The sequence below is a fragment of the Diabrotica virgifera genome, chromosome 2, assembly GCF_917563875.1.
Source record: "Diabrotica virgifera virgifera chromosome 2, PGI_DIABVI_V3a".
Lineage (NCBI taxonomy): Eukaryota > Metazoa > Arthropoda > Insecta > Coleoptera > Chrysomelidae > Diabrotica > Diabrotica virgifera.
The window spans coordinates 65,430,134-65,456,632 of NC_065444.1; the positions used below are offsets into that span (position 1 = coordinate 65,430,134).

A 26,499-nucleotide genomic window follows, 5' to 3' on the forward strand; every position below is an offset into this window, starting at 1 on the left:
TTTATATTTTTGTTTTTTTGATTTTATAACTAACGAATGAAGCATCCTGATAATAGAAGGTAAAATGAGGATGGGAGGCCGCTTTTCTATAAAATCACCGGGCCGCTTAAAAAGTTCCAGCACGCCACTGCCATGAACCTCAGTCAACTGAACCATAGATTAACGCAGGTATGAGAAATCGACCCTTAAAGAACTACATACCATTTAAAATATGAAGAATCTTTGACATTAATATAAGCTAAGTAGGAAAAGGTATATCTGTTAGTTTTGGTACAATTATTATACTTATCTATTGGGATTAAGCCAACTAGGTGTTGTCCTAAGGCCTTTGTTATTCATCCATCTAATGGACGAAATGGCAAAAGAAACAGAACTAGGGTTGGGGTGTATAAACTTCAAGAAGTATACGTGTCAGAGTTAATATATGCCGATGGCCTGGTAATTGTGGCAAAATCATAAAAAGACTTGGAAGTTAATGTGAGTATTTGGAATAAAGCTTTTAAGAAATTCGGAATGAAAATAAATATTGAAAAAACAGAAGCTTTAGTCATATCGAAAACTCAAGAAAATATAAATGTAATGCTAAATAATGAAAACATTACACAAGTAGAGGACTTGTGTGTAGGATCAACAATGAATCGACAAGGAAATATAGAACCAGAAATAAATAGCAGGGTAACTAGTGCAACAAAATAATACTACGCACTAAAAAAAGTTTTATTAGACAAAAGGAAGTAATGACTGATGAAAGACAGGGAGAAGCGTACTTTTGAAGTATGTAAAATATATAAATCCTAGCTGAGCGCTTTCGGCTTATAAAGCCATCTTCAGATCTATGATACAATAAAAAGGTGTCTAATGAATAATTGATATTAGAATTCAAAAGGTTTAACTCACGTCAATAATTTCAAAATACCACTATGAAGAGAGAGAGGGATCCCATGTAAGATTTAAATAATTTAAAAAACTTCTACTTATTATGCGGTTTTTTATTGGTTGAAAAAAAAAACCTTGTCTGACCTTTAGAAAAAATTATCTACTGGTGTTGTCGGTCGGTTGTTGGCTGGAACATTAAAAAACATCAAATACGGCCACAAAGGACTCTCACACAAAAAATACATTACAGATTACAGATATTTGATCATGGTAAAGTCAAAAAAATAAGGCATGACCTTAAATGCCCCATGACACCATTCTGCATGTTGCCAACGTACGCTTCAGATGGTAAGGTTTTTTTGACCGATAAAATATCTGTAATTTGTAATGTATTTTTTGTGTGAAAGTCCTTTGTGCCCGTATTTGATGTTTTTTAATGTTCCAACCAACAACCGACAACACCAGCAGACAATTTTTTCCAAATGTCGGACAAGGTTTTTTTTCAACCAATAAAAAACCGCCTAAAAAGTTTTTTAAATTTTTTAAATCTTACATGGGATCCCTCTCTCTTCATAGTGGTATTTTGAAATTATTGACGTAAGTTAAACCTTTTGAATTCTAAGATCAATTATTCATTAGAGACCTTTTTATTGTAGCATAGCTCTGAAGATGGCTTTATAAGCCGAAAGCGCTCAGAGAGGATTTATATATTTTACACACTTCAAAAGTACGCTTCTCCCTGTCTTTCAGTAGTCATAAGTGTGTACAAAAACTATTTCAGTCTTTACAAAAGGAAGTACGCCTGAAAACAAAAATGAAAGTATTTAAAACTGTATACGAGCCGGTGCTACTCTACGATAGTGAAGCGTGGACAGTGGACGACAAAATTCGTAGATAAAATTTAAGCATGCGAAATGCAATATTTGCGATCTGTAAACGGGGTGACCAGACGTGATGGTACAATAAACGAAGAAATACATGAAAGGGGCGATATCGGAAAGACCTTAGAAAGACTTATCTTACTTAGAAAACTTAAGACTTAGAAAACGAAACAGTTATCGTGGTTCGGTCATATGGCGAGAATGAGCGAAGGTAGAACTATAAAGAGGGTATGGAAAGGTGCATCAGATAAAAAAGGACGAAGAAGCACATCAGAAATAATTTTAAAAATTCGTGGTGGTTGTCGAAACGTTAAATATGACGTATTTCCAATTAAAATTGTGGTTTATTCCCATTAAATATAGTAGATAATTGCAGAAATGACACAGGAAAATAGTTTGAGAACCACATTAAGCACAAAAATTGAGAATAATGAAAAAAAAGACAAAATTACAGCTTGTTGCTTTTTTACTTTTTATTGAAATTTCAAATGAAGTTATTACCACTTACCTAATAATAAAACAATTTTTGCGGCAGTGTCAGAAACAATTTTTTCTGAACTCAAAAGCATTTGTACCAACTGCGGTATTTCTTTTGAAAATGAATTAATAAGGTCCACTGCGTTATTATGTCGGACAGATTCTTCCATATCTTGTAATACAGTTGCTGAAATACGTTGACATATTAAAAAAAAAATAAAGTATTCTAATTTATTCTTTAGACGTAATGGCAACGAGTACAGACGCATAGTTTGTTGACAAGAGATGTTGCGATCACGGTGATGAAGTGGAGATCACATGTGCACTCCGTAGTGGTAGTTCCCCAACTCTTCTCCACTTTCTTTAGTAGAAAATGACAGTGATGTGTCCTTCTATATGCGTCTATATTCGTTGGTAATGATAATGATATGAGGTTAGTTGAATACTTCCAAAATAGGGCTTTTCATCGATTGTCATTTGTTCGAAGCTCGAAACAAATGACAAACGATGAAAAGCCCTATTCAAAAAGTTAATTCGAAATATGTATGACATATGTTTTGTGTTCCGTTACGTATATTGGTCAAATTTTTATTTTTACTAATTATCGCGTATCATCAAGAACATTATTCTCAGTTGTAACTGGAAGACTGACTATATTATACAATTCCAAAAATTTAAAACCTTTGTAAAGTTCTTTTAAAAAATATAAATAATATAAACTGAATATTTTTAATTATAATACGGTTCAAATTAATACATATTTACTTGCAAAAGAAAATTAAAACTGCTAACATTCACATAACCTAACATCCATGTACCTGAAATCTTTCATATTTCAGAGGCATATTACATACATATACACTATCTATTGGAAATCTTTTTTTTTTCGGAATATAGGAACTTTCAATGCAATAAGTTAGATTCTGGATTTGCAATTAACCAGAGTAAATTTCGCGATGTTTCATATTTAATTCATTTGTTCGACTGCACCGAACTGAGATATCTGATTTGCAATTAACCAGTGTAAATTTCACTATAACGTCGCGATGTTTTAACATTAATTCGTTTGTTCGACTGTAATCCTTTTACCGCTGGTTATCGCACAAACGATGCAATCCGATGGGGCACCTCAGTTCACTGCAGTCGAACAAATCAATTAAATATGAAACATCGTGACGTTGTCTTGAAATTTACACTGGTTAGTTGCAAATCCAGAATCTAACTTATTGCGTTGAAAGTTGCTATATTCCGAAAAAAGATTTCCAATACTGTATATTGAGTTGAATTACTTACTCAGGAGTTCTTTTGATGTTTCTACTATGTTACTTTTTATTTCTTCTTCAGTTTTGGTAATTAAAATACAGTCAAGCATTAGCATTATAATTTGATCCCCTCCAGTTTCGCAACGAAGAATCAAACCAATTAGTATTTCCTAAAATAATTGGTTTATTAATATTTCATAAATAAACATTATTCAGTACGTAAATCTTTCAACTGGACATAGTTAATATACATTAAGATAAGTATGGCAACAGCACTCTCTCGATGTCACTGCTGTCGTCAAGGCTCTACACGTTTTAACTTTTAGTATCTATTTTACTTTAATTTTTAAAACATTTTTTATCTGAAAACTAATTTCAAAACTAAACAGACATATTTTTTCCATTCTCTCAGGCCAAAAATATTCAGTATATGTAGTAGTAACAATATACAATGTAGTAACATTGTCATGTTTGGACGTTTATTTGTGTCAGCCGAAATGGGCACTCATTGATAACTCATCAATAAACGTCAAAACATGACAATCAGCCGTGTGATGGATGACCGAAGTTATCTTTAACGTTTGAGCTAAGGTTAAGATTACTCTCAGGTATAACGATGCCCATACCTATTTAGGTAAAATTCGGTGTGATGTATTCTTCACAGTTGAGTCGGTTCGCTAAACTCAGACACAACTGGCTAGTGATTTTAGTAGGTAATTTTTTTGTTTTTGGCCAATTTTGCCAAAATTAGCCAAATTACTAACTATTTAGTAATTATTAACTATTTAGTAATTATTTTTTTTGCCAATTTTACGAAATTGGCAAAATTACTTACTAAAATTACTAGCCAGTTGTGTCTGAGTTTAGCGAACCGACCATAGTTATTTCTTCAACGTTATATTAGAAATAACATTTGAGGAACAAAGTTTGAAGTAACAAAGAGAACCTTATGTAGAAATAGTACAAGTTGGAGTGAGCGCGAGAGATTGTTCGGAACATGCTACAGGATGGGTAGATGACCGTAAAAGTAAATACCCATCGTCGGCCACATCCGATGACCGAACAGCAAACAGCTGTTCGGGTTCGGTGGTGTTTCAAACGGTAGATAGAAACAGGGTTGCCAGATTGGTGTATGTTCCCACAATTTTGGGGTAATTTGAAAGCGTCTAGGGAAATTTTTCTAAGCAGAAATTGTAGTGGGATTTTTTGGGGCGGAAAATCATGGTGGATTTTAAGGGGTCATGGTAAATTAAATTTGCGAATGTACATAGAACTGTATATTATACTCCCATATAATCGAAGACGATAGGAACTATGAATTATTTCCAGGGCCCTCGTTGATAAGTAGTATAATTTTGGTTTACTGTTCTCTTCATTTGACTACTAATTTATTAAAATGCGGCAAAAATTTGGGGTATTTGAGGGAATTTCAGTTTTTAAGTGGAGGATTTATAAAATATCATCTGGCAACTCTAGATAGAAAGCTCAGTAGGTACTTAAAATAAAATTTCAACTTATATCTCTCGATTTGATTTTTGTATAATTTTTAAAATTGTATTACCCTTCCATTCTTAATTATTAAATTATTAGCTTCTAAATTCACTTGATTTCTGTCTAAAAACAAGTCAAAAGATGAACCTATCTTACATAACTACAGAGTTATCTCATAACTTGAGGTTTAACGTCGCGTTATAAAGTGACAGTTGATATATCAGATAACTCAAGAACTGTCAAGAAATAACGCAAGTATGTAGTTAAGTTAAATATGATACATCACACCAATTCGAGGATTATAACTTAACTACAGGATAACTTTACGTTAAAGATAACTTCGGTCATCCATCACACGGCTGAATGTAGTAGCTGAATATTTTTGGCCTGAGAAAAAACTATGTCTGTTTAATTTTGAAATTAGTTTTCAAATAAAAAATGTTTTATAAATTAAAGTAAAATAGATACATACTAGCAGATAAAATGCAGAGACATGTTAATTAAGGATAGACCGGGCTAGTCATATGCCACTCAATGCATCGAGGTGTAACGCCGACATAGGATTGAGTGGTCTAGCCATCTTTGTCTGTCACATGCGCGGGATCGTTTGGTTACAAGAGATAGATAGACCACCGATCGACTGTTTCCATGCTGTTTCCGCGTTACGCTTTTTTGGTGAGTATGCTTTGTCTACGCTTAATATGTCAATGTTAAAATGTCTAGGGCCTTGATGAAAGCAGTGTCGTCGAGACAGCGCTGTTGCCATACTTACCTTAATGTATATTACCTTGTCTAGCTGAAAGATTTACGTACTTGTATGTAAAATGATCAAGAATAAAGTTGCACAGCCGAGTGACAGATGTGTTATATTGTTAAAATCCACAAGGAAGAATTTCCTGTAACTGGCTGTCTACCATTAATTACAAAAATTTGAAGAAAAATCCTCTGCATAAAAGGTATATTTATTAAAAAAAAAAACCCAAAAAAGAGCTACAAATACAATACAGAACGTTTTTGCTCTAAAGAGAGCACCATCAGTGTTCTTGCAAGCTTTACATGCTAAGCCACCAAAAATACATCGGTTAAAACCGTTTAAAAGTCAACTAAATGTCTTACATTAGTGTTAAATGTTAAATTCAGATGATGGATGAAATCACAAGGATCTACCCTAAGGCATTATATGACCTTCCATGAAGCACGTGGGTTGTTGAGTTAAATTCTCTGTCTTTACATTAAGAAAGGTAAAAGTCAACTCACTCAAAGTCTACCCTAAAGCATTATATGACCTTCCACGAAGCAGGTGGGTCTGTCTTCACATTGAGAAAGGTAAAAGTCAATTCACTCAGAGTGAGAAGAAGACAGAGAATTTAACTCAATAACCCACGTGCTTCGTGGAAGGTCATATAATTCCTTAGGGTAGATCCTTAGTGATTTCATCCATCATCTGGATTTAACATTTAACTTAATTATTACCAATGCTTGTAACAACCCTTACCGTCACAAAATGACAATTCAACTGCATAACTCACCTGCAAAGCTTCCGGGGTCCCAAAATATCTACACCAATCTTCCACAAAATGATATAGTCTAGTAATAGTGTCAGTGGTAACTAAAAATGTCTAACTATACATTTTGATTACACAAAAAGTAAGTGTTGAGTACTTACGGAATTGTTTAATGTCTTGGCATATTGATGACAATAATGTCGACGATAAATGAATAAGCTGTAAAATATAAGGCACTGTTGCTTTCTTCTGTAGCCTGCTTATATCAGTATCTCTTACATTTTCACAAATACTAGCCTAAAAGCATAATAATTAATAACATAATAGACTAAGAGCCGGTATAGGTGAAATTTGCTAATCACTTTAGGCACGATAAGACCCTATAGCTTAAATAGTAGAACCTAAAAGAAAACGTACAAACACTGTGCCGTCACTTTTTAGTGGCAGATGCGTCGACAGTGGCGGATCAAACTTTCCACTTATGGACGGGATAAATAAATTAAAAGGTACTTTCCCCCACTCCCAGAATTTAATTTTTTTCATTTTTTTAAGTTCTATGTGATTAAAAAATAAGACTCAGCGTAATTTTAAATACTCAGCTTACTGTAAATATATCCAAAAGAGCTTTTCTAATATCCTCAGCATGACTCCCAGCTAAATGTCCCAAAATTCCAACCACTGATTTTAATTTGGGGGAGTTAGATCCCTGTTCATAGGATTTATTTTGGCAAAAATCTTTTAGCCCTACAGATAATACTCTAGTGATCACTGTGTTTGGAAAGCAACTGCCAACATGGGCAACAACCCAGTCAAAGTTTGGAGAATGTTTTACAGATGTGTCTAAAAAATAAAAACAATTGATACATAATGTACATGTTAAGAGGCCACATCAGCGCGTCATCAATATTACTTTGGGGGATAGTAGCACACCTTTTTTCTGACTTTCTGCGAAACTTTGGCAGTAGTGCGTTGGCAGTATTTGACACTGTCTAGATGAAATCTCAATATTGTGACAATTTACTCATAGCCACGCTAAATGGAAGTAACAGAATACGATTTTATTATTAGTAAATAAATATTTATAAAAATAAACCAAAATAGGTGAAAATTTCATATTAGCATAAGTTATTGCATGAAATAATAATAAAACAGTATTGTCATTTTCCCCATAGTTCGCACTGATTATGCATATTCTAGAGCAGCGGTTCTCAACCTTTTTTAATCATGTACTACCTACAGTTATTTTTATTATTTTCGGTGCCACCTATATTTTTAGATTGTACAAGGTGATTCAGTGAAACGGTAAAATAGAGGAGCCGCGGGCTTGCGACGTAAACGTTGTGAATCTAGATAGTGGGAAGTTTAGTTATCATGAAGGCGTGGTCTTGTGAACAACGTGCATTTGCTGTGAAAGCTTATTACAAAAATGGTGAAAGTTTTGTACGTGTACAACAAGCATTTCGTTTACATTACCATTTGCCGCCCCGCGCTGCAGTTCCGTCTAACATGGCTATTAAGACTTGCTTTAGGAACTTTGAAAGTAGTGGTTCAATATCACAAAAAAGAGTGGCCGTGACAGAACCGTGACAAATTCATTACATGCGAGTCGTCGCAGGGATCTTAGAGCACTCGCGTGTAATGAATTTGGCACCGCTTCAATATTCTGTGGTGTGCGAGCAGTTCTGACACTGCCAGTTTTTTTCTGTGATATTGAACCACTACTTTCAAAGTTCCTAACCCAAGTCTTGTAACTTGGTCTTGTGAACAGGGCGGCAAATGGTAGTGTAAACGAAATGCTCGTTGCACACGCACAAAACTTTCACCATTTTTGTAATAAGCTTTCACAGCAAATGCGCGTTGTTCACAAGACCATGCCTCCATGATAACGAAACTTTCCACTCTCTAGATTCACAACGTTTACGTCGCAAGCCCGCGGCTCCTCTATTTTATCGTCAGCAGCGTTGTCAAATCGTACCGTTTCACTGAATCACCCTTTATTATCAGGACTAACTAAGTACTACTATTTTAATTTTTTTTTGTGTTTTGTATACCAGCGCAAATAATGATATGTACCACCAACCACCAGTGGTACATGTACCCCAGATTGAGAACCTCTGGTCTAGAGAGAACAGATGGCTGCAAAAATATATTTGTTATACATTTATGATTGTAAAACAAACAAAATTTGTAGGTTGTTCAATTTAATCGTGATAATACAGGAAACCAATATGGTACATGTTCTGACGACTCTGACGTTAGTTTGAAGAACATAATAGAAATTTTGTGTGTGTAGATTTTCTTGTAAATGTGACAATTAATAATAATCTATTTAACAAAGTACTGTACTCTAAGAATGTACCACAAAAAAAGGTTTTTTAAAAAGTTCAGTCTTACAACAGGACGCGTTTCTGCACATCACGGGCCATCATCAGCTAATAATACAGGAATACAACAGAGAACTGACCTACAATATAATATAATAAAAATTAGATATGAAAAATGAAAAATTCACCATGTGGTGACACCGCTCACCTCAGTCAAGGAACTTACTCAACAGGAAGGAAGAAGAATCGATTGGTTAAAAACAGGTAGTATTACACAAACATTATTAAATTGGTAATAAATGATTTACTTCATGCTTTTTGAAAAGGTTTTAAGTTTGGAGGAACATCCTCAGTTAAGTGTTTATCCTTTAAGGATTAAGTTTAGGTGTTGTTGTAACTCTACCAACGTGAAATGTCAAATAAAATTTGATTGTTTTTATTTATACTTTTGCGGTTAGATTAAAAATACATTTTTCTTATAAGTATTCGCGATGATAAGTCACAATGACGACCTCTCGTGGATTTCGGCTGAACTAGCTTCGAGAGGGATTTCATGATTTCAATATCAAACGCTGAACGCACATTCATTTGAAACAAGTAGGTAATATTCATTATTTATTTTTACATGACTTCAATTAATTATTGGGTAATATATATTGATTAACATGAAATCTTCACGTTTCAATAAAAGCTGGCGTCGATGTTGTATACTCCGCCCTGTTCATAGACATAGGACAAGCGTTTGACACGGTATGGCACCAGGGGTTGCTCTATAAGCTGAGGAGTTATTTGCCTCTAAATTATTACACACTACTAAAGTCGTACCTTACAAATAGACGCTTTAGAGTCAAATACGACAATGAAATATCAGAACTCCAACCCATAACAGCGGGTGTCCCCCAGGGAAGTGTACTGGGTCCTGTCCTGTACCTACTCTACACTGCCGACTTTCCAACATCACCTGCCACAACAACAGCTACATTTGCAGATGATACTGCGATCTTATGCTCCAACAAGAATCCAAACATCGCATCAGAACTAAGTACTACAAAATAACATAACTGAAGTCGAAAAATGGTTACAAAATGGAGAAATAAACCAAATGAGCAAAAATCGATACATGTAACATTTACAACCCGTAGAGGAACCTGTTCACCTGTATGTATTAACCGCAAACAAATACCACAGAAAGATGATGTAAAGTACCTTGGGATTTACCTGGATAGAAAACTGACCTGGAAAAACACACATTTTCCAAACGAAAACAACTGGGCCATAAAGTAAGAGACATATACTGGCTAATAGAAAAACAATCCCAGTTATCAACACAAAATAAATTACTCCTATACAAAGCGGTGTTGAAGCCAATTTGGACCTATGGGATAGAACTGTGGGGAACAGCCGCAAATTCTAATATAGAAATTATACAAAGGTTCCAATCCAAAATACTAAGGATGATTTTAAATATACCGTGGTATATCACCAACAACACCGTACATCGAGATGCAGAGGTAACCTATGTAAAGGAAGAAATTACATATCGAATAAAAAAATACAAGGACCACTTGCGGGAACACTCAAACCAACTAGCAAGGAACTTGATGCAGATGTGTACAGTGCGCAGGTTAAAACGTAAAGTGACTAGTGATCTAGTGTAAGCTAAAAACAAGTGTAGTGCTTATTTATGTTTTCCCAGAACCAGTAATAGTTTAGTAGACTAACATTAAGAGCGGCATATTAATGGGTATGTTCGCCACATGTCAATAGTTTAGCCGCCATAAATATTACTTAATGCGTATTACTTTGTAAAAAACGGCAGATTGTAATGTGTGATTGCCACAGTGGTATGTGGAACGCCATCTAATATAACTGGTATTTACTGTCACCCTGGGAGCTAAGGGTGGTAATACATCAGGTTCTTTTCAATGTTAAGTAGTTAAGGGAGAATGAAACATCTTCACTCGACGAACACCAAGTTTATTCTGATTTCTCATTATATTATTTTTGACAATAAATGTGTGTTATTTTTACAAATACACGGGTTGCTTATTCAGCACCCGTGGCTCAAGGATTCGTACACTAAATATTTAAATAAACAATGAAGGTAAATGTTAGTCGATATTACACAATCTTGACCCAGTTCAATATTGGATATTATTTTACATATATTAATTTATCTTGTAATACTTATGAAAATCTTTATCTCTCTTATTCCAGGACACCATCTTTCCTCTCTTTAAGATTTTTTTTTATTATCTGATTTACGAAATGAAAAAAATCTTAATCGGTATTAGGATAAATTTTACGGTGTGTTTACTAACAAATACTATTTTTTATACCTCGGTCAAAATTGTGTCATATTAATACTAACCTATCCAAATGAAAATGAAACTATGTACAATTTGTACAAGCTTGCTTATTTTACACTTTCACTTTTATACGCCAATAAAACACAAACATTACCTTGAAAACATTAAACCTAAATATACATACATATACATAATTTACAAAACAAACTTCAATAATGTAAAATATTGTCTATTCTTACATAATTCCTTTTCTTTATATCTCGCGAAATTCTACACTCACAAATTATATTTTATACTTTACTTTAACTCAAAGATTTAAAAAGAAATTACAACTTAAATTCTTAAAATTGAATTTACTCTCTTAATTCTTATTCTGTTACTAGACTTTTATAAGACAATCCTTTTGATGTACTCAAATTTTTACATGTTCTTCTTTTAAAAATTCTCTCTTTTTTCTTCTTCTTCTTCTTCTTTTTCTTCTTGTCAGGTACCTACTTCACACTAATAATATTTTTCTTTATTTTCTTTATACTTAGTACTTTCTTCATAGTGTACTATTAAACATAAATCTTCTTCTTATTCATATTTCTTCTTTATATCATTTACTTCATATTTCATATAATATCTTCCTTCATACATATTCATATCATTTTTCATAATTATTCATTTATATATCATTTACTTTAAAAATTCTTCCTTTTCTAACCCTTACCTACTTGGTGGGTATTTTTCCGCAACTTTATACCCTTGAATTTGCTTCCGGTCCTTTTGCACGTCCTTAGTCGTGAGAAGGTTTGTTCCAAAAAGACAAAATGGATAGTTGTGCGCTTAAAAAAATATTTTTCTACTTCTCGCATCCCTAAATTCCTGTCAACCTAGTGCTTCCCCTTAGTTGAGAATAGGATTACTTCAAAAAAAAACTGGGTATGCTAAAATCTTCTGATCTTCATTTTGTACCTTTTTCTTGACAAGAGTTAGTTTATATTGTCTAAATTGTCTTTAATTAGCTTTGCTTCTAATATATTAAAAAAAAAATCAGTTATCTCATTAATTCATCATCATAAAACATTTAAAAAAATCATATCTATACTAAAATTCGACCGATATTAAAAAAATTTAAATCAAAAACCTGTTATCGGCATCCAAAAAACTTCAAAATTCATAAAAAATCGAAAGAAAGTGTTGATAAAAATAGACTATATTCTGTTAAAAAAAATCACCAAAAAGCTCAGCTACTATCGCTGAATACTAATACTACGTCTGGTTCTGGGCGCCCATTAAAATATTTACCTAATTTACATAAAAATACAACTGAGAAAACCTTATTATTGATCATTAACTTTTGGTACCAATTAACTACTAATAGTTCACTTTCTTCGCTAAAATAGACACTTTTATAACGTCACAACAAAATAGTCTTATCTCTATTTCTCTGGTTATATCTGCTATAAAGCCTTACATAAATTATGTTATTCATTCAAATATTAAATATATTTATAATATAAGAACTTAAAGTATATTTATATATAATATGCATATGTTTCAAAATAATGTCTCCTTAGACACTTCATTATTTTATCAATAACTTTTTTTGTCATTAAATATTCCATTTTTTTGTAACATCTTAATAACTTGACCTTAAATTTTCGTTTCGTCCAAATATTCATCGTTTATTTCGATTGCATTTATGAATGCTTTTAATCAATCGAATCTTGATTAGTCTTTCTATCTGGGATAATACTCTTTGTAGTTTCAAAATTTATTCATTTAAAATCATATCAATTTTCAATAATTTCAGTCTTACATCATTTCATAGTTTCTTTGTTACATTTCTACTTTCTAGGTTTCATGTCTTTGTCATATCATCGGTAAATAAAAATTCTGTCTAACTTGTTTCTTAATCATTAAGTTTATTCGGGAACTCATATTTCCGTCAAAATTATTCTTGTTCATTATGTTAAATTTTCCATTTTGTTCCAACTTCTTAAAAATATTTCCTTTTCTCTTCTTATTATACTCCAAATAATAATTCCTTCTATTATACTCTCAATAGGTATCTTGATTTATCATAAAACTGTTTCTACACCTTTTTCTAGTGTATAATAATACAATTCGTAATTTTAAATCGTGTATATATCTTCTGTCAGCAAAATTCCTTATCATAGTATTTCTTTACCGGTGTTTTCACGGTCAAATAACGTCAACATTTGAAAATACGTAAATATAAATATACCTTCGCACAAATAAAAATTTTTAAATAGCATATTTTTGCTTCATAGAAAAAAAAATTGATAACTAAATCATTATTTTTACTTATCATAGTATCATAAAATAGTTTTATTCTTTTTATTAAAAGAATGAAAAGAAAATGCTTGTTTTCATTAAAAATAAAACTTAATATTATCAATGTACTTAGTTAAACAAAAATCATCTAAATTATTGAATATTATACTTCTATACTTAGTAAACATACGAAAACTTGACCTAATTTAATATTAATTGTATTCAATTAAAAAATTTAATTCTTATGTTAGGCTATATGCAATATGAGAAATGTTAAAACAATAAATACAATATAGTCAAATTACTCACATCACATAATTTTGTCCTTGTCCACCACTGTCCATTTCGTGGATGTGCGTCCTCCTGACGCCGCGCCGGCTGGTTCCATGGTTCCAGAATTCCCAATTTTCGTCCATGTCGACGTGTCTCCAATGTCTAGTCTGGTGGGCATCGCAAATTCCATCTATCAGCTAATGCATATCTATGGGGGATAGATACTTTATCCCAATTTTCTTTTCTTCTTCCAGTTTCTCGTCGCTCCCATTGTTTTACTTTAGATTTACTTTTTCTAACTTAAGTTTCCCTTATTCTAATTTCTTTTTTTTTTCATCTTCTCATTTCTTAATTAACTTCTTCTTAAAATTTACACTTAACTAATTACAATAACTACTTAACAAAGACCTTCCGGATCGCCATATAGTGGTATGTGGAACGCCATCTAATATAACTGGTATTTACTGTCACCCTGGGAGCTAAGGGTGGTAATACATCAGGTTCTTTTCAATGTTAAGTAGTTAAGGGAGAATGAAACATCTTCACTCGACGAACACCAAGTTTATTCTGATTTCTCATTGTATTATTTTTGACAATCAATGTGTGTTATTTTTACAAATACACGGGTTGCTTATTCAGCACCCGTGGCTCAAGGATTCGTACACTAAATATTTAAATAAACAATGAAGGTAAATGTTAGTCGATATTACACAATCTTGACCCAGTTCAATATTGGATATTATTTTACATCTATTAATTTATCTTGTAATACTTATGAAAATCTTTATCTCTCTTATTCCAGGACATAAATTGGGATGTCAATAAAAAAATGTTGTATACAGTATGTTGCATTCAAGATGCAGACACCCTATATTTCGGCTATCAAAATAAATAGAGATTTGAAATTTTGCACAGTCATACAGAGTGCTCAAATTTAAATTTTAAACGCGGCCTACTGAGAATCCACAAACACGGTGAATTTTCGATATTTTGCGGAAATTAGAGATATCAGAAAAAGTTATTTGGAAAAGTTGTTCCAAACATTATTATAACCCCACATAACAAATGGCAAAATTCGCACTTTTAGTTTTTTCAGTATTTGTAGTCATGATCCTAAAAGCTAAGATTAGCTGTACTGAGATGCATCTCGGAATTTTAGGGTCCTGACTACAAACAATGAATAAACTAAAAGTGCGAATTTGTCATGAAATTTGATATTTGGAGTTATAATAATATTTGGAACAACTTTTCCACATAACTTTTTTTGATATCTGTAACACGAAGCAAACATCCACCCTGTTTGTGGATTCATCGTAGGCCACATATAAAATTAAAATTTCAGTTGACTATCTTAAACAATTTGAACCATCAACCTGTATGACTGTTCAAAATTTCAAATGTGTATTTATTTTGATATCCGAAATATAGGGGTGTCTTCATCTTGAATGCGACACACTGTATAAAATTTGGTATTTGGGGTTATAATAATATTTGGAACAACTTTTCCACATAACTTTTTTCGATATCTGTAACACGAAGCAAACATCCACCCTGTTTGTGGATTTATAGTAGGCCACATATAAAATTTAAATTTCAGTTGACTATCTTAAAAGATTTGAACCATCAACCTGTATGACTGTTCAAAATTTCAAATGTGTATTTATTTTGATATCCGAAATATAGGGGGGTCTTCATCTTAAATGCGACACACTGTATAAAATTTGTACAAAAAAACAAGTAAAAATAAATAATGAATATTACCTACCTGTTTCTAATGCATGTGCGCTTAGCATTTGACATTAAAAACTCCCTTGAAACTAGTTCAGCCGAAATCCACGACAGGTCGTCATTGTGACTTAACATAGCGAATCCAAATTTTTTCAAGAGATACACTAAATATTGAAAATTAATGTTATAGGTAAACGTAAATAATGGTAATAGTCAATTCCACTGCTCAAGTCACAAACTAAAAATCTGAACAAAATTCGCAAACTCTTTTGGCCGTTTTAAGTTTTGGTTAAGTTTAAGTTTTAAGTTAAGCAAGTTTCCAAATCAAAATTTACTTTTCTTAAAACGCTCCACTAGTAGGGATGGCGGTTGTTAACAACACTGGTATTCCGTTAAACTGTTTTTTTTTAACTTACGGTTTAACCTCGCGGTTATAACCGGGCAAAAAATCCGGTTATTCTAAGAACCGGTTTTAGGTTTTTCGAATCAATATCCAATACCCAATAAGTTACAACGTCACATTTACATTGCACTTGAGTTTGTGATACTCCATAATGTCTAATTTCAATATAAAATCTCACAGTTTTTAATATATTGGAAAAAATCAATTTTTCATTTGATAACTTCAGAGAGCTGTAACTTTTTTAAGTGCACATTTGTACTAAGGTAAATTAGGTTAAATCGATCTACTTTTGGTCACAGAATATGTGATTTAGTTTATGACCTACCTTTTTGTTACATCCTTTATAATAATAAACTAACCCAATGAAAGTTTCGGGTCCAAATAATACCAAATAATTGAAAAATACAAAAGTAGTGAAATTAGGTACTTATTTCTAAGACTATAAACGTAATAAATATGAAGTAAATAAGACTATAACATGTAGACATGTATATGAATTATAAAAACCAAAATATAACATCAAAAATAGTAAAACTAGTAAAATAATGAATCATTGTTAAAATGCTGAACTGGATGTATCATTGTCCTAAATGTTTTGCAAAACTGTTGTATGTATATCCGAAAAAAAATCACATTTTATACAAGATACACAAAACTATTATATTGTTTTCATTTTTTTAAGTGATTCCACATGCTCGCTTGTGTAGGTATAGCATTTATTATAAATAATACATCTATGACTGCACATTCTGCACAGCACACAGCTGATTGATATTAATACTAATATCTTTTAATATCTGTTTTTAATAGGATCCCCAATTCAGCAAACATGATCTGCTTATTCTCAAGTTCATCAAAATAGCTAGTTCAGATTATCACATTTCTTAAACATAACGAGTCACTAACGAATATAAACAGTAAATAATAAAAATAATTATTGATAAATTTAAACAAACAGTATTTTTTCTGGGAATTCGTTATTTATAACAACCGATTTATATTATTCGTTATTATAAAAACAACCGACAAAACCGGTTATTGCGAAGTAAAAAAAAACGGTTTTAGGTTATAACCTGTAGGTTTTTACCATCCCTATCCACTAGTAGTTTGAAACTAGTAATTTGTGTGCTTGAAGGCCATCAAACAAATGCGCATGCTTCTCTTAATTTCAAACCGTTTGAAGCTGATGCTAGAACAAACCTATTAATTTCTTAAACCAATAAAATTAATTATTAATTGTAACTACCTAGAAGGGCACTAATACATGCTTCGGTATTTGAATGAATCAGGCTAGATAGACACTTTGTATTTATATCCATTAAAGTTCTTGTAGCTCTGCAACCCATCCACAGCTGCAAAGTTTCATTTAAATCTAAAACAACACAAAATGATTTATGAAACAGATTAAAAACTTTTTACATTAGGCTTGTTTCAATACAACGAAAAACCATCATGTGACGATCACGCTTCTGCACAGTAAACAAAATATGTTCCAACTAAAGAATGATTTAGATTAATGATTCTTTTGAGAAAGGCAAATTTCCAGAGTGCCTAAAAACTGCCATCATTATTCCTCTTCATAAGAGTGGTGAAAGATCTAATACCTGCAATTATAGACCTATTGCACTACTACCGGTACTCTCCAAAATTATTGAGAGACTCATAAAAGCCCGACTTATGTCCTTTCTCGTTGAAAACAACATTTTATCACAAAATCAGTTCCGCTTTTTAAATAATAAATGCACCACTGATGCCATGTTTTCTGTACTACATGAGATTTATCAAGCACTGAACAATAATCTTCACACTGCCACCGTTTTTTGTGACTACGCCAAAGCTTTTGATTGTGTAAATAACAACATTTTGATTAAAAAACTAAATGTCTACGGAATTCGAGGTATTTCTTTGAATTGGTTCCAATCTTGCTTGGATGATAGGAAACAACTGGTTAGAGCAAATGAAACAGACTCTAGTCTCAAAAACATTGTATGTGGGGTACCTCAAGGTTCAGTATTGGGTCCTCTACTTTTCCTTATCTTTATTAACGACATCACTAGTTTAAAAATCGATGGAAAAATCTTTCTTTTTGCTGATTATACCAGTATCACTTGGAGCAACTCAAATATTGCAACTCTTCATGCTACTATAACTTCCGATCTACTTGCAATAAAAACCTGGTCTGACTCTAATTTACTCTCGTTTAACGTAGATAAAACAGTAGCATTATCTTATAAAGGATCTCTTCAACCCTTACCTCTTAATAACAGCCAGATCAGTACGGTTGATTATGTAAAATTTCTTGGTATTTTTTTAGACAGCAAGCTTAAATGGCCCCTCCATATCGATTTGCTAAGGAAGAAACTATCTTTAGCTTGCTATGCTATAAGATCTGTTTCGAATGAACTCAATTTACCTAGCATCTTCCAAAATAACATATTTTTCTTTGTTCGAGTCACATCTTCGTTATGGTCTTCCTTTCTGGGGTTCTGGCACTGCTGCCCAATTCGATGTTATTTTCAAATTACAAAAAAGAGCAATAATATATCTGTTTGGCCTCAAAAGAACAACACATTGCAGAAGTTACTTCAAAGATCACGGAATTTTAACCATTCCATCTTTGTATATTTTAGAAACTGTTTGCTTAATTCGTAAATATCTACATGTCTTTCCACCAAGACCTAATCATGACTACTTCACGAGAAATTCTGTCTTTGACGTCTATTTACCGACCCCGTCATCTGAGTTAGTAAAGAAATCTATATTATATCCCACAAAAAAACTTTACAACCATCTCCCTCTACAACTTAAATCTGCAGCATCTTTTCCCAAATTCCGTAAACTGACAAAAGCCTACCTATCTGAAAGACCATATTATGCAGTAGAAGATTTTCTTAATCAATAACTAAGAAATTACAGCACCCTTTGCGCAAGTAGTATTTTTATTATTATTTTTTTATCTATATTTGGATGTCATATGCAGCAGCTTAACTTTTAAACTTAATTACTGGGTAGACTATGCAATTTGCAATTCATTTAAATTTTTAAATTTTGCAATTGACTCTTTCTGTTTAACTTCATTATTATAGCCCGAGAGGTAGTGTCAAATTTGACCGGAGCATTTTAGCATGGCTGGTTTCTTTTTATTTAGGTAGGTGTTCCAAAGCTTATTAACAAATGATGTGTCAGCTGGCCCAAAACCGGGGATTTTAGACAAGAAAAGGTAAAATATGAAAGTTGATGGACAAACGCTACAACTTAAATGTCAAATATTTATACACGTTATTCAAAACATTTGTTAGCCTTGCTTACTTGGCTCCTACCTTTAACTCAGGAGATCCAGGTTCAAATCCTGGCGCGGAAAATTCTATCTTGTTTGTTAAATTGACATTTTATTTTGAAAAATAATTATTTTTATAATACCACGTTTTTATTATTTATACGAGACAATATAAAAAAATCTGTTTGTCTTTTATAGAATCGCAAACTATGCATTTTTGGTCATATTATGATTGATCTTAATAAGCAAATTTGTTGTACATGAACCTCTGAAGGAGTTGGTAAGACCAACAATCTAAGTGGAAAGGGAGACATTATTTGTTATTTTTTTGGACAAACTGTTTTTTCTTAATTTTATTGTAGAACCGAAAGATACAACCCTAAATTTTCACTTTTTCTCTCACCAACCTCCATTTTTTAATAGCAATCTAAATATTTCTTTATTCTCTATAATACAAAAAAAATGAATGTTTGTCTGTACCTATGTCCCTTATAGAATCGTAAACTATGCATTTGGTAGAAAAAAGTATAGGTACGCAATATTTTTTAGTATTTTTTGGCTTTCTGGTAATTTTTAGGTATTAAACTTTCAAACATTATTTAGTTTTAAGGCGGTACGAAGTTTGCCGGGTCAGCTAGTTAATAATAAAAAAATATTCTTGGACTAGTGTGGCAAAGATTAAAAAGTATAAATCAATAATTTATGAATTTTAGATTGTAATAAAAAACGTCAGCTGCATCATGTACGTTGCAAAAAATGTTAGCTGGCCAAGTGGACATGCTGTGGTATTATAAAAATAACTATTTTTCAAAATAAAATGTCAATTTAAAAAACAAAAAGAATTTTCTGGCTAGGATTTGAACCCGGATCTCCTGAGTGAAAGGTAGGAGCAAAGTAAGCAAGTCTATCAAATGTTCTGAGTAACGTATATAAATATTTGACATTTAAGTTGTAGTGTTTGTCCATCAACTTTCATATTTTACCTTTTCTTGTCTAAAATCCCCGGTTTTGGGCCAGCTGACACATCATTTGTTAATAAGCTTTGGAACACCTACCTAAATAAAAAGAAAACAGCCATGCTAAAATGCTCAGGTAAAATTTGACACTACCTCCCTGGCTATTATTATTATTATTATTTTTTAAATTATACTGACGATTTATGTAATTTTACAATTTTTCATGATAATAAAGCATATTTCTATTCTATTCTGATCGTTTATTGCATGGTCCTTCTGATTGTTCCAACAAAAATTGTGATCTTCCAGTGACAGTTTCGTGATGATCATTTCAGTAATCAGATAAATGTAAGTACTCGGGCTGACCTGCGCACTAGGATCGGTTTTGGAATTTGGTTTTGGATCGGAATTACCATCACGGGATGGTACAAATGACGATTTCTGGACCATAAAAAAATTATGTATTGGAACAAACCTAATGAGATATAGAAACAATTTCAAACTTATTCTAATAAAGATACTTACTTGATGAGAAATGAGCTCTTCCACAATATTTAGTAGAAATTTCTCCAAGTAACTCCAGTGACCAGGTACTTATAGTTGGAGCCCAAACAACAGGATTGTCAGCAATTATGTTTGAGAGAACTGTATGTATTTCTGAGACCATCAATTCATCAATTTCTGAAGGTGGTGGTAACTTTCCTGTATTTATTTCAGTCTAAAAATAATGGTATTATGGGAAACAGTAATTGAGAAATTATTTTATCCGAGGTTTGTCTTTTTAGTTTTGCATATGGCTGCTTAAGGGGGCTACACACAACGGAAATACCGAAGGCATGTCTTGAGGCGAAAGACCTCAAGGAAAATCTCTGTGTGTGTATGGAGAATTCTGTTGAGGTATTCCTGCAGATCTGATGCGTGGAGGCCGGAAATTTCAATGCAAAATATCATTCGTCTTACCTCAAGGCCTCTGCTTAAGGCACTCCAGCCTTCACCGGAGTGCCTTAAGTCTGGCCTTCGTATATTCTGTAGTGTGTGAAGACCCCACATTTTTGGGTTCGCCTCGAGGCCTGGCGCTTCAAGGCATGCCTTCGGTTTTTCCGTTGTGTGTGGAGCCACCTTTAGAGGGCACCACCAATAAAACCTTCCAACACAAATGTAACCTCAATCTTTTGTTGACATAAATCCAGAGTTTCATTGCGATATAACAAATCATTAGACACAGTTAATTTTTGAAATTAGCAAGTCAGTTGAAAAATGGATCTTAGCAGAGAACATTTTCCAGCAATAATGTTTTACAATTTTTGGAGAGGATTATCCCAACAGCAAAGTCTTGCTGAAACAGTTTCTGTTTCACCTAATGTTTCCCCAAAGCAGCAGTCACACAACAAAACAACGATGAGGTTCTTCAGCTAATTAAGGATGACTGTTGTTTAACATACTGGGAGATAGAGGCATTTTTGAGCATTTCAAAGACCTCGATCCAAAAACTCCGACATGAAGAACTGGGTTACGAAGTTGGTTTCCAGTTGGATCCCTCATTTGCTCACAGTAGCAGTTCATGTCAATTGGTGTTAAAAAACATTGGAACGGTTCAACAAAGGAAGCTCTAAAATGTTTATAGTGTTATTAGTGGCGATGAATCTTGGATTTATTCCTATCTATTTATCTAATCAGCCCTAAACGTCCATCCTTGGATATAGGCCTCCTCTTCGTTCTTCCATGCCTCTCTATCTTGGGCAATTTGCATCCATTTTGACCCAGTGTGTTTCTTCAGGTCATCTGACCATCGCATCTGTGGCCTTCCCCTTTTTCGTTAGTGGTTCCACGGTCTCCAATGTATAATCAATTTAGTCCATCTTTCATCCTTCTGCCGTAGGGTGTGTCCGGCGAACTTCCATTTAAGCTTTGCTACTTGGGTAGAGACATCTTTCACTTTTGTTTTGTTACAGATCCATTCGTTTCTTTTCCTGTCTGATAGTTTAATGTTCAGCATTTGTCTTTCCATGGCTCTTTCTGTCTTTGCTATTTTTTCCATATTCTCTTTTGTAAATGTCCATGTCTGAGAGCCATATATTAAAATAGGGAGTATACATTGATTGAAGACTCTTGTTTTTAGGTATTGCGGGTATTTTCTGTCCTTTAGAATATAAGACAGTTTTCCGAATGATGCCCAGGCCAATCTTATTCTTCTCTTTATTTCTTTGGTCTGATTTTCTTTATTTAATCTAGTGATTTGTCCTAGATATATATACTCTTTTACTTGTTCTATTCTTGTTTGTGCCACTGTAATTACTAGTTCTTCTTGTTGATTGGTCATGGTTTTTGTTTTACTGTAATTCATCTTCAGTCCTATCTTTGTCGATTCTCTATTTAGTTCTTCCATCATTCTTTGTAATTCTTCACTTCTTTGCGCTGTAATGGCTATAAATAAGTACCCCAACTACCTGTATACAGAAATCCCCAACATCTGTGTGGTTATCGAGGATAGTGCTGTAATAAAATCCACCGCCTATAATAAACTTCTTCCTGTTCTGTTTATCTATCGACCGAAAGAATATTGTAACAAAATTTACAATTTATGATGGCGAAGCCTTATTGTTGAGGGAACAATATGTAGCATCTTATATTGCTCCGAATGGCTTCAATATAGGAAGTTAATGTTTTAGTTTTAGAAAACTATACATATATTCATATGTATGCACAATATTATTGTTGTCTGATATAACGAGATCCAATCAATTCAATCAATTCAGTTTATTGATGTCAATATACAAAGTATTTACATAAGTCAAAGTCTGTTAAAATGCATCATTGAAATACATTGGCAAGCTAACACTTAATAAGTAAAATCTATAAATTTTTTATCACCTAGTCTAAATACTTAACACAAAGTTAGAATATTAGCATAAAAACACAAGAGCACACAGAACATTTAAGAGAGCTGTAGGACTATCACAACAGGGTAGCCCCGAGATATTCCTCCTGAGAATAGTAAGCACCCACCAAAAGAAGTTCTTTGATTTTTATTTTGTATGTATCTAAGGGCAGTTCTCGAATGATTAGGGGTAATTTATTAAAGAAATGTATAGCCAGACATGATGGGCCATCTCTGAACCTCTCCAGCCTACGAAACTTTGGGGCAAGGTTCCCTCTAAAGCGTGTGTTAATATTATGAATCTGTTCATGAGTCTGGAATTTATGCATATTGCATTTTACATATATAAGATTATCATATATATACTGGCAAGGTAATGTTAATATTTTCCAATCTATAAAAACTTGTCTGCAATCGGCTCTATATGGCAAGCCTGCGACAATGCGAATGGCCCTTCTCTGCAGTCTGAATACATCCTTCGCTCCTGCACTATGGCCCCATGCGAGAATAGCATAGGAGATATGTGAGTGACACAAAGAAAAATATGCCTGCTTTAGTATGGAAGCGGAAACACAGGATGAAAGTCCACGAAGCAAAAATGTATTTGATGATAGCTTTGCCACTAAAGAGGTGGTATGAGCATCCCATATCAGACCAGGGTCCGGCTGAACACCAAGAAATTTAGCACAGAATGCATTGTCCAGTTTATCAGGAATATTTCTAGTTGGAAAAAGTAAGGACTGTGTTTTGGTTTTATTGAGAAACAGCCTATTAGAATGGAACCATTGTTCTGCCTCCGACACTGAACCCCACGAACTCCCCACTGCTGTTACCAAATCCTTACTGTAGGATGAGATTGTTGTGTCATCTGCAAAGAGAGTGAAATGCGCAGTTTGACATGAAAGTGGTAAATCATTGATGTATATCAAGAATAATAAGGGACCCAACACAGAGCCCTGAGGAACTCCTATGCGCAAGCATCCTCTCTCCGATTCAACACCTGCAAATCTCACCCTCTGGCATCGGTCCGTCAAATAATTTTTTATCAATGATATACTGGAGATTGAGAAGTTATACTTACTCAATTTAGCAGTAAGAATTTCGTGGGACACACAATCGAAGGCTTTACTTAGGTCGCAAAAGTTGGAAGACACATAGTTACCTTGTTCAAAAGCATCTTGGATATATGTTACAAGATTCAAAATACCCTGAACAGTCTTCAAACCCTTTCTGAAGCCAAATTGAGATTCAACGAAGAGCCCGTTAGACTCAAAGAAACTTGCTATTTTTCCAGCAAGACATTTTTCAAATATCTTCGAGAATATAGGTAACAGAGAGATAGGTCTGTAATTAGACATTTGATCTGTCTCTCCCTTTTTAAAAACCGGAATGACCACCGCAGTTTTTAAAACTTCAGGAAAAACCCCCTCAGTTATACATAAGTTTATGAGCTTGGTCAGAGGACATATTATTAGATTTTTTATCCCTTTGATTAAGCTGACAGTTAAATTAAATGGGTCCTTACTTTTTTTATTTTTGAGAGAGTTCACAATATCTCTTACCTCATTAAAAGAGACTGGTTGGAATTCAAACATCTGTTCAGCATAAGGTGGTGCATAGTTGAGTGGGTCATTGTGGGGTGCAGGAGTACGGCTATGCAGCTCGGAGGCAATGTTTAGAAAATAATGATTAAATTGATCAGGTGTTATATTAGAATTAGTTTCAGTTTTTGTGCTGCCTCTATACTCATTAATGATATTCCACATTGTTTTAATCGGGTTATGAGAGTTTGAAATTAGTTGGTCATTGGTAGCTTTCTTTGCTGCTTTTATTGCTGTCGGATATTCATTTTTAATATTTTTTATGTATTCCTGTAGGTAATTTGGTGCATCAAGCTGTTTATTAAGTTCTATAAAAAATTGAATATTATCACGCATTGTTCTCAAGCTATCATTAAACCAACTCACCACACCCGCCTGACCCTTTCTTTTAGAGTAAGACTTTTCCGGGAAACAGGTCAAGAATGCATTGGAAATGATGTGAACAAAATAGGAAAACTTATTATCCGCTTATAATGAGGTAATTAGTCTGCCATTTCAGTTCTCAATATAGAGGGAGTCTACTGTATATAACCATTTATTTACCAGAAGTTATCATTAAACTCTGACAAAGAAAACACAACACTGCCCAAAAGCCAATAGAGTTTTGGAGCTTCAAAACATTGAATTGTTAAACCATCCCCTGTATAGCCCCAACAACTTCACGTAAGACTGGAATAACTGTTTTAACAATTAGTTAGAACGTATGCAAACATGTATCAATCTTGGTGGAACATATTTTGAAAAGCAATAAAGTACTTTAAGTCTATATATTTTTTGTCTTTATGGCTATATGCAAAACTAAAAAGACCATCCTCGTATTATATCCACTCACCTCAAGTCGTTGAACATAGCTCTTAGCGGCGGTTTCAAAAACTCCCCGGAAATATTCGAAAACTGCATCCTTTGTAGGTGGAAGACACTTTAAAAGAGTCAAAGCTGATTTTGTAAGATCCACCTGACTGTAAGGCTCCTTCCTAGAAGCTCCTTTTAAGAAGAAATTTAGTTCGTTCATCAAATCCTGTTGTGGTGCAGTTCGCACCACAGTGGCTGCACCAGCACCAGTACTAGTACTTTGGCTCATTTTAGCCAAAATATTTAGTTTAGTTAATCAATGAAACGATATTCCTGTTTTTGATGATGTTCTGATTGTAAATTTGTAAACATATAAATTCGAATTTTGTAGGTTATAAAATAAAGTATCTTCTTTTTCTGTTTCTCAATAATGGCCATTTCGTATATACGCTGTGAGCAGTGTTGCCACAGGTCTTGGACAAATTTCGGTAGGCTGCTGCTAATTTTCAGGTAGAATCCATCAAATTGCGGTAGATTTTTTTAGGTAGAAATCGTCAAATTTCGGTAGTTTTTATTTTTTGCTTTTTTTGCTATTAATTTGCAAAAAAGTGATACTTTAGGAATGGGCAGCAAGCAGCAAGTATTGAAAGATAAACTACCTTTTTTTAGTAAAAAACAGTAACTTAAGTACAGGGGCGTGCAGTCCATGGAAGCAAGGGAAGCATTGCTTCCCTTGGTTTCCGTAGTAATGCCGTACCATCTGAGTAACTGAGATAATTTTAAAAAAATTGAACAAACACATAATAAGCAGGATTTTAAGTTGCGTACGAGAATATTTAATTATGTAGTACAAGCAGCAAGTACCTACCTAATAAGAAAAGACAAACGTATTTTACTCTATTTTTGTCATACAGTAAATAACTAAGCAATGAAATAGGTACATACTAGCACGGTACACAGAGAACCGGTATGTTCGCACGCATGGAAGGCGAACGCGTGACGTCATATGGGAACCTTAATTTTCATCCGGCAATGCTAAATGAAGCGGTAATATTGTTTGAATTTTAAAATTATGTACCTATCAGTGCCTTTTAAATAAGAAATTTTATTGTATATTCTTTTTACTGTCATTTTCCAATGTGCATTTAATTTAAACATGAATTTCCGTTGAAAAATAAAGATT

General features: G+C 33.3%; 1 protein-coding gene across 1 annotated transcript in view; it reads right to left on the minus strand.

Moving 5' to 3' along the window:
- Window positions 1-25,727, minus strand: part of LOC114335776 (integrator complex subunit 5) — a 65,226-nt gene extending 39,499 nt beyond the window's left edge. The window contains exons 1-8 of the mRNA XM_028286069.2: window positions 25,357-25,727; window positions 20,571-20,763; window positions 17,059-17,184; window positions 7,097-7,332; window positions 6,654-6,789; window positions 6,517-6,596; window positions 3,528-3,666; window positions 2,266-2,421 (exon numbers count right to left, since the gene is read on the minus strand). Coding sequence (XP_028141870.1) covers window positions 2,266-2,421; window positions 3,528-3,666; window positions 6,517-6,596; window positions 6,654-6,789; window positions 7,097-7,332; window positions 17,059-17,184; window positions 20,571-20,763; window positions 25,357-25,605 — 1,315 coding nt within the window. The 5' untranslated portion in view covers window positions 25,606-25,727. The remainder of the gene's footprint in view (window positions 1-2,265; window positions 2,422-3,527; window positions 3,667-6,516; window positions 6,597-6,653; window positions 6,790-7,096; window positions 7,333-17,058; window positions 17,185-20,570; window positions 20,764-25,356) is intronic.
- Window positions 25,728-26,499: the final 772 nt, after the last annotated feature.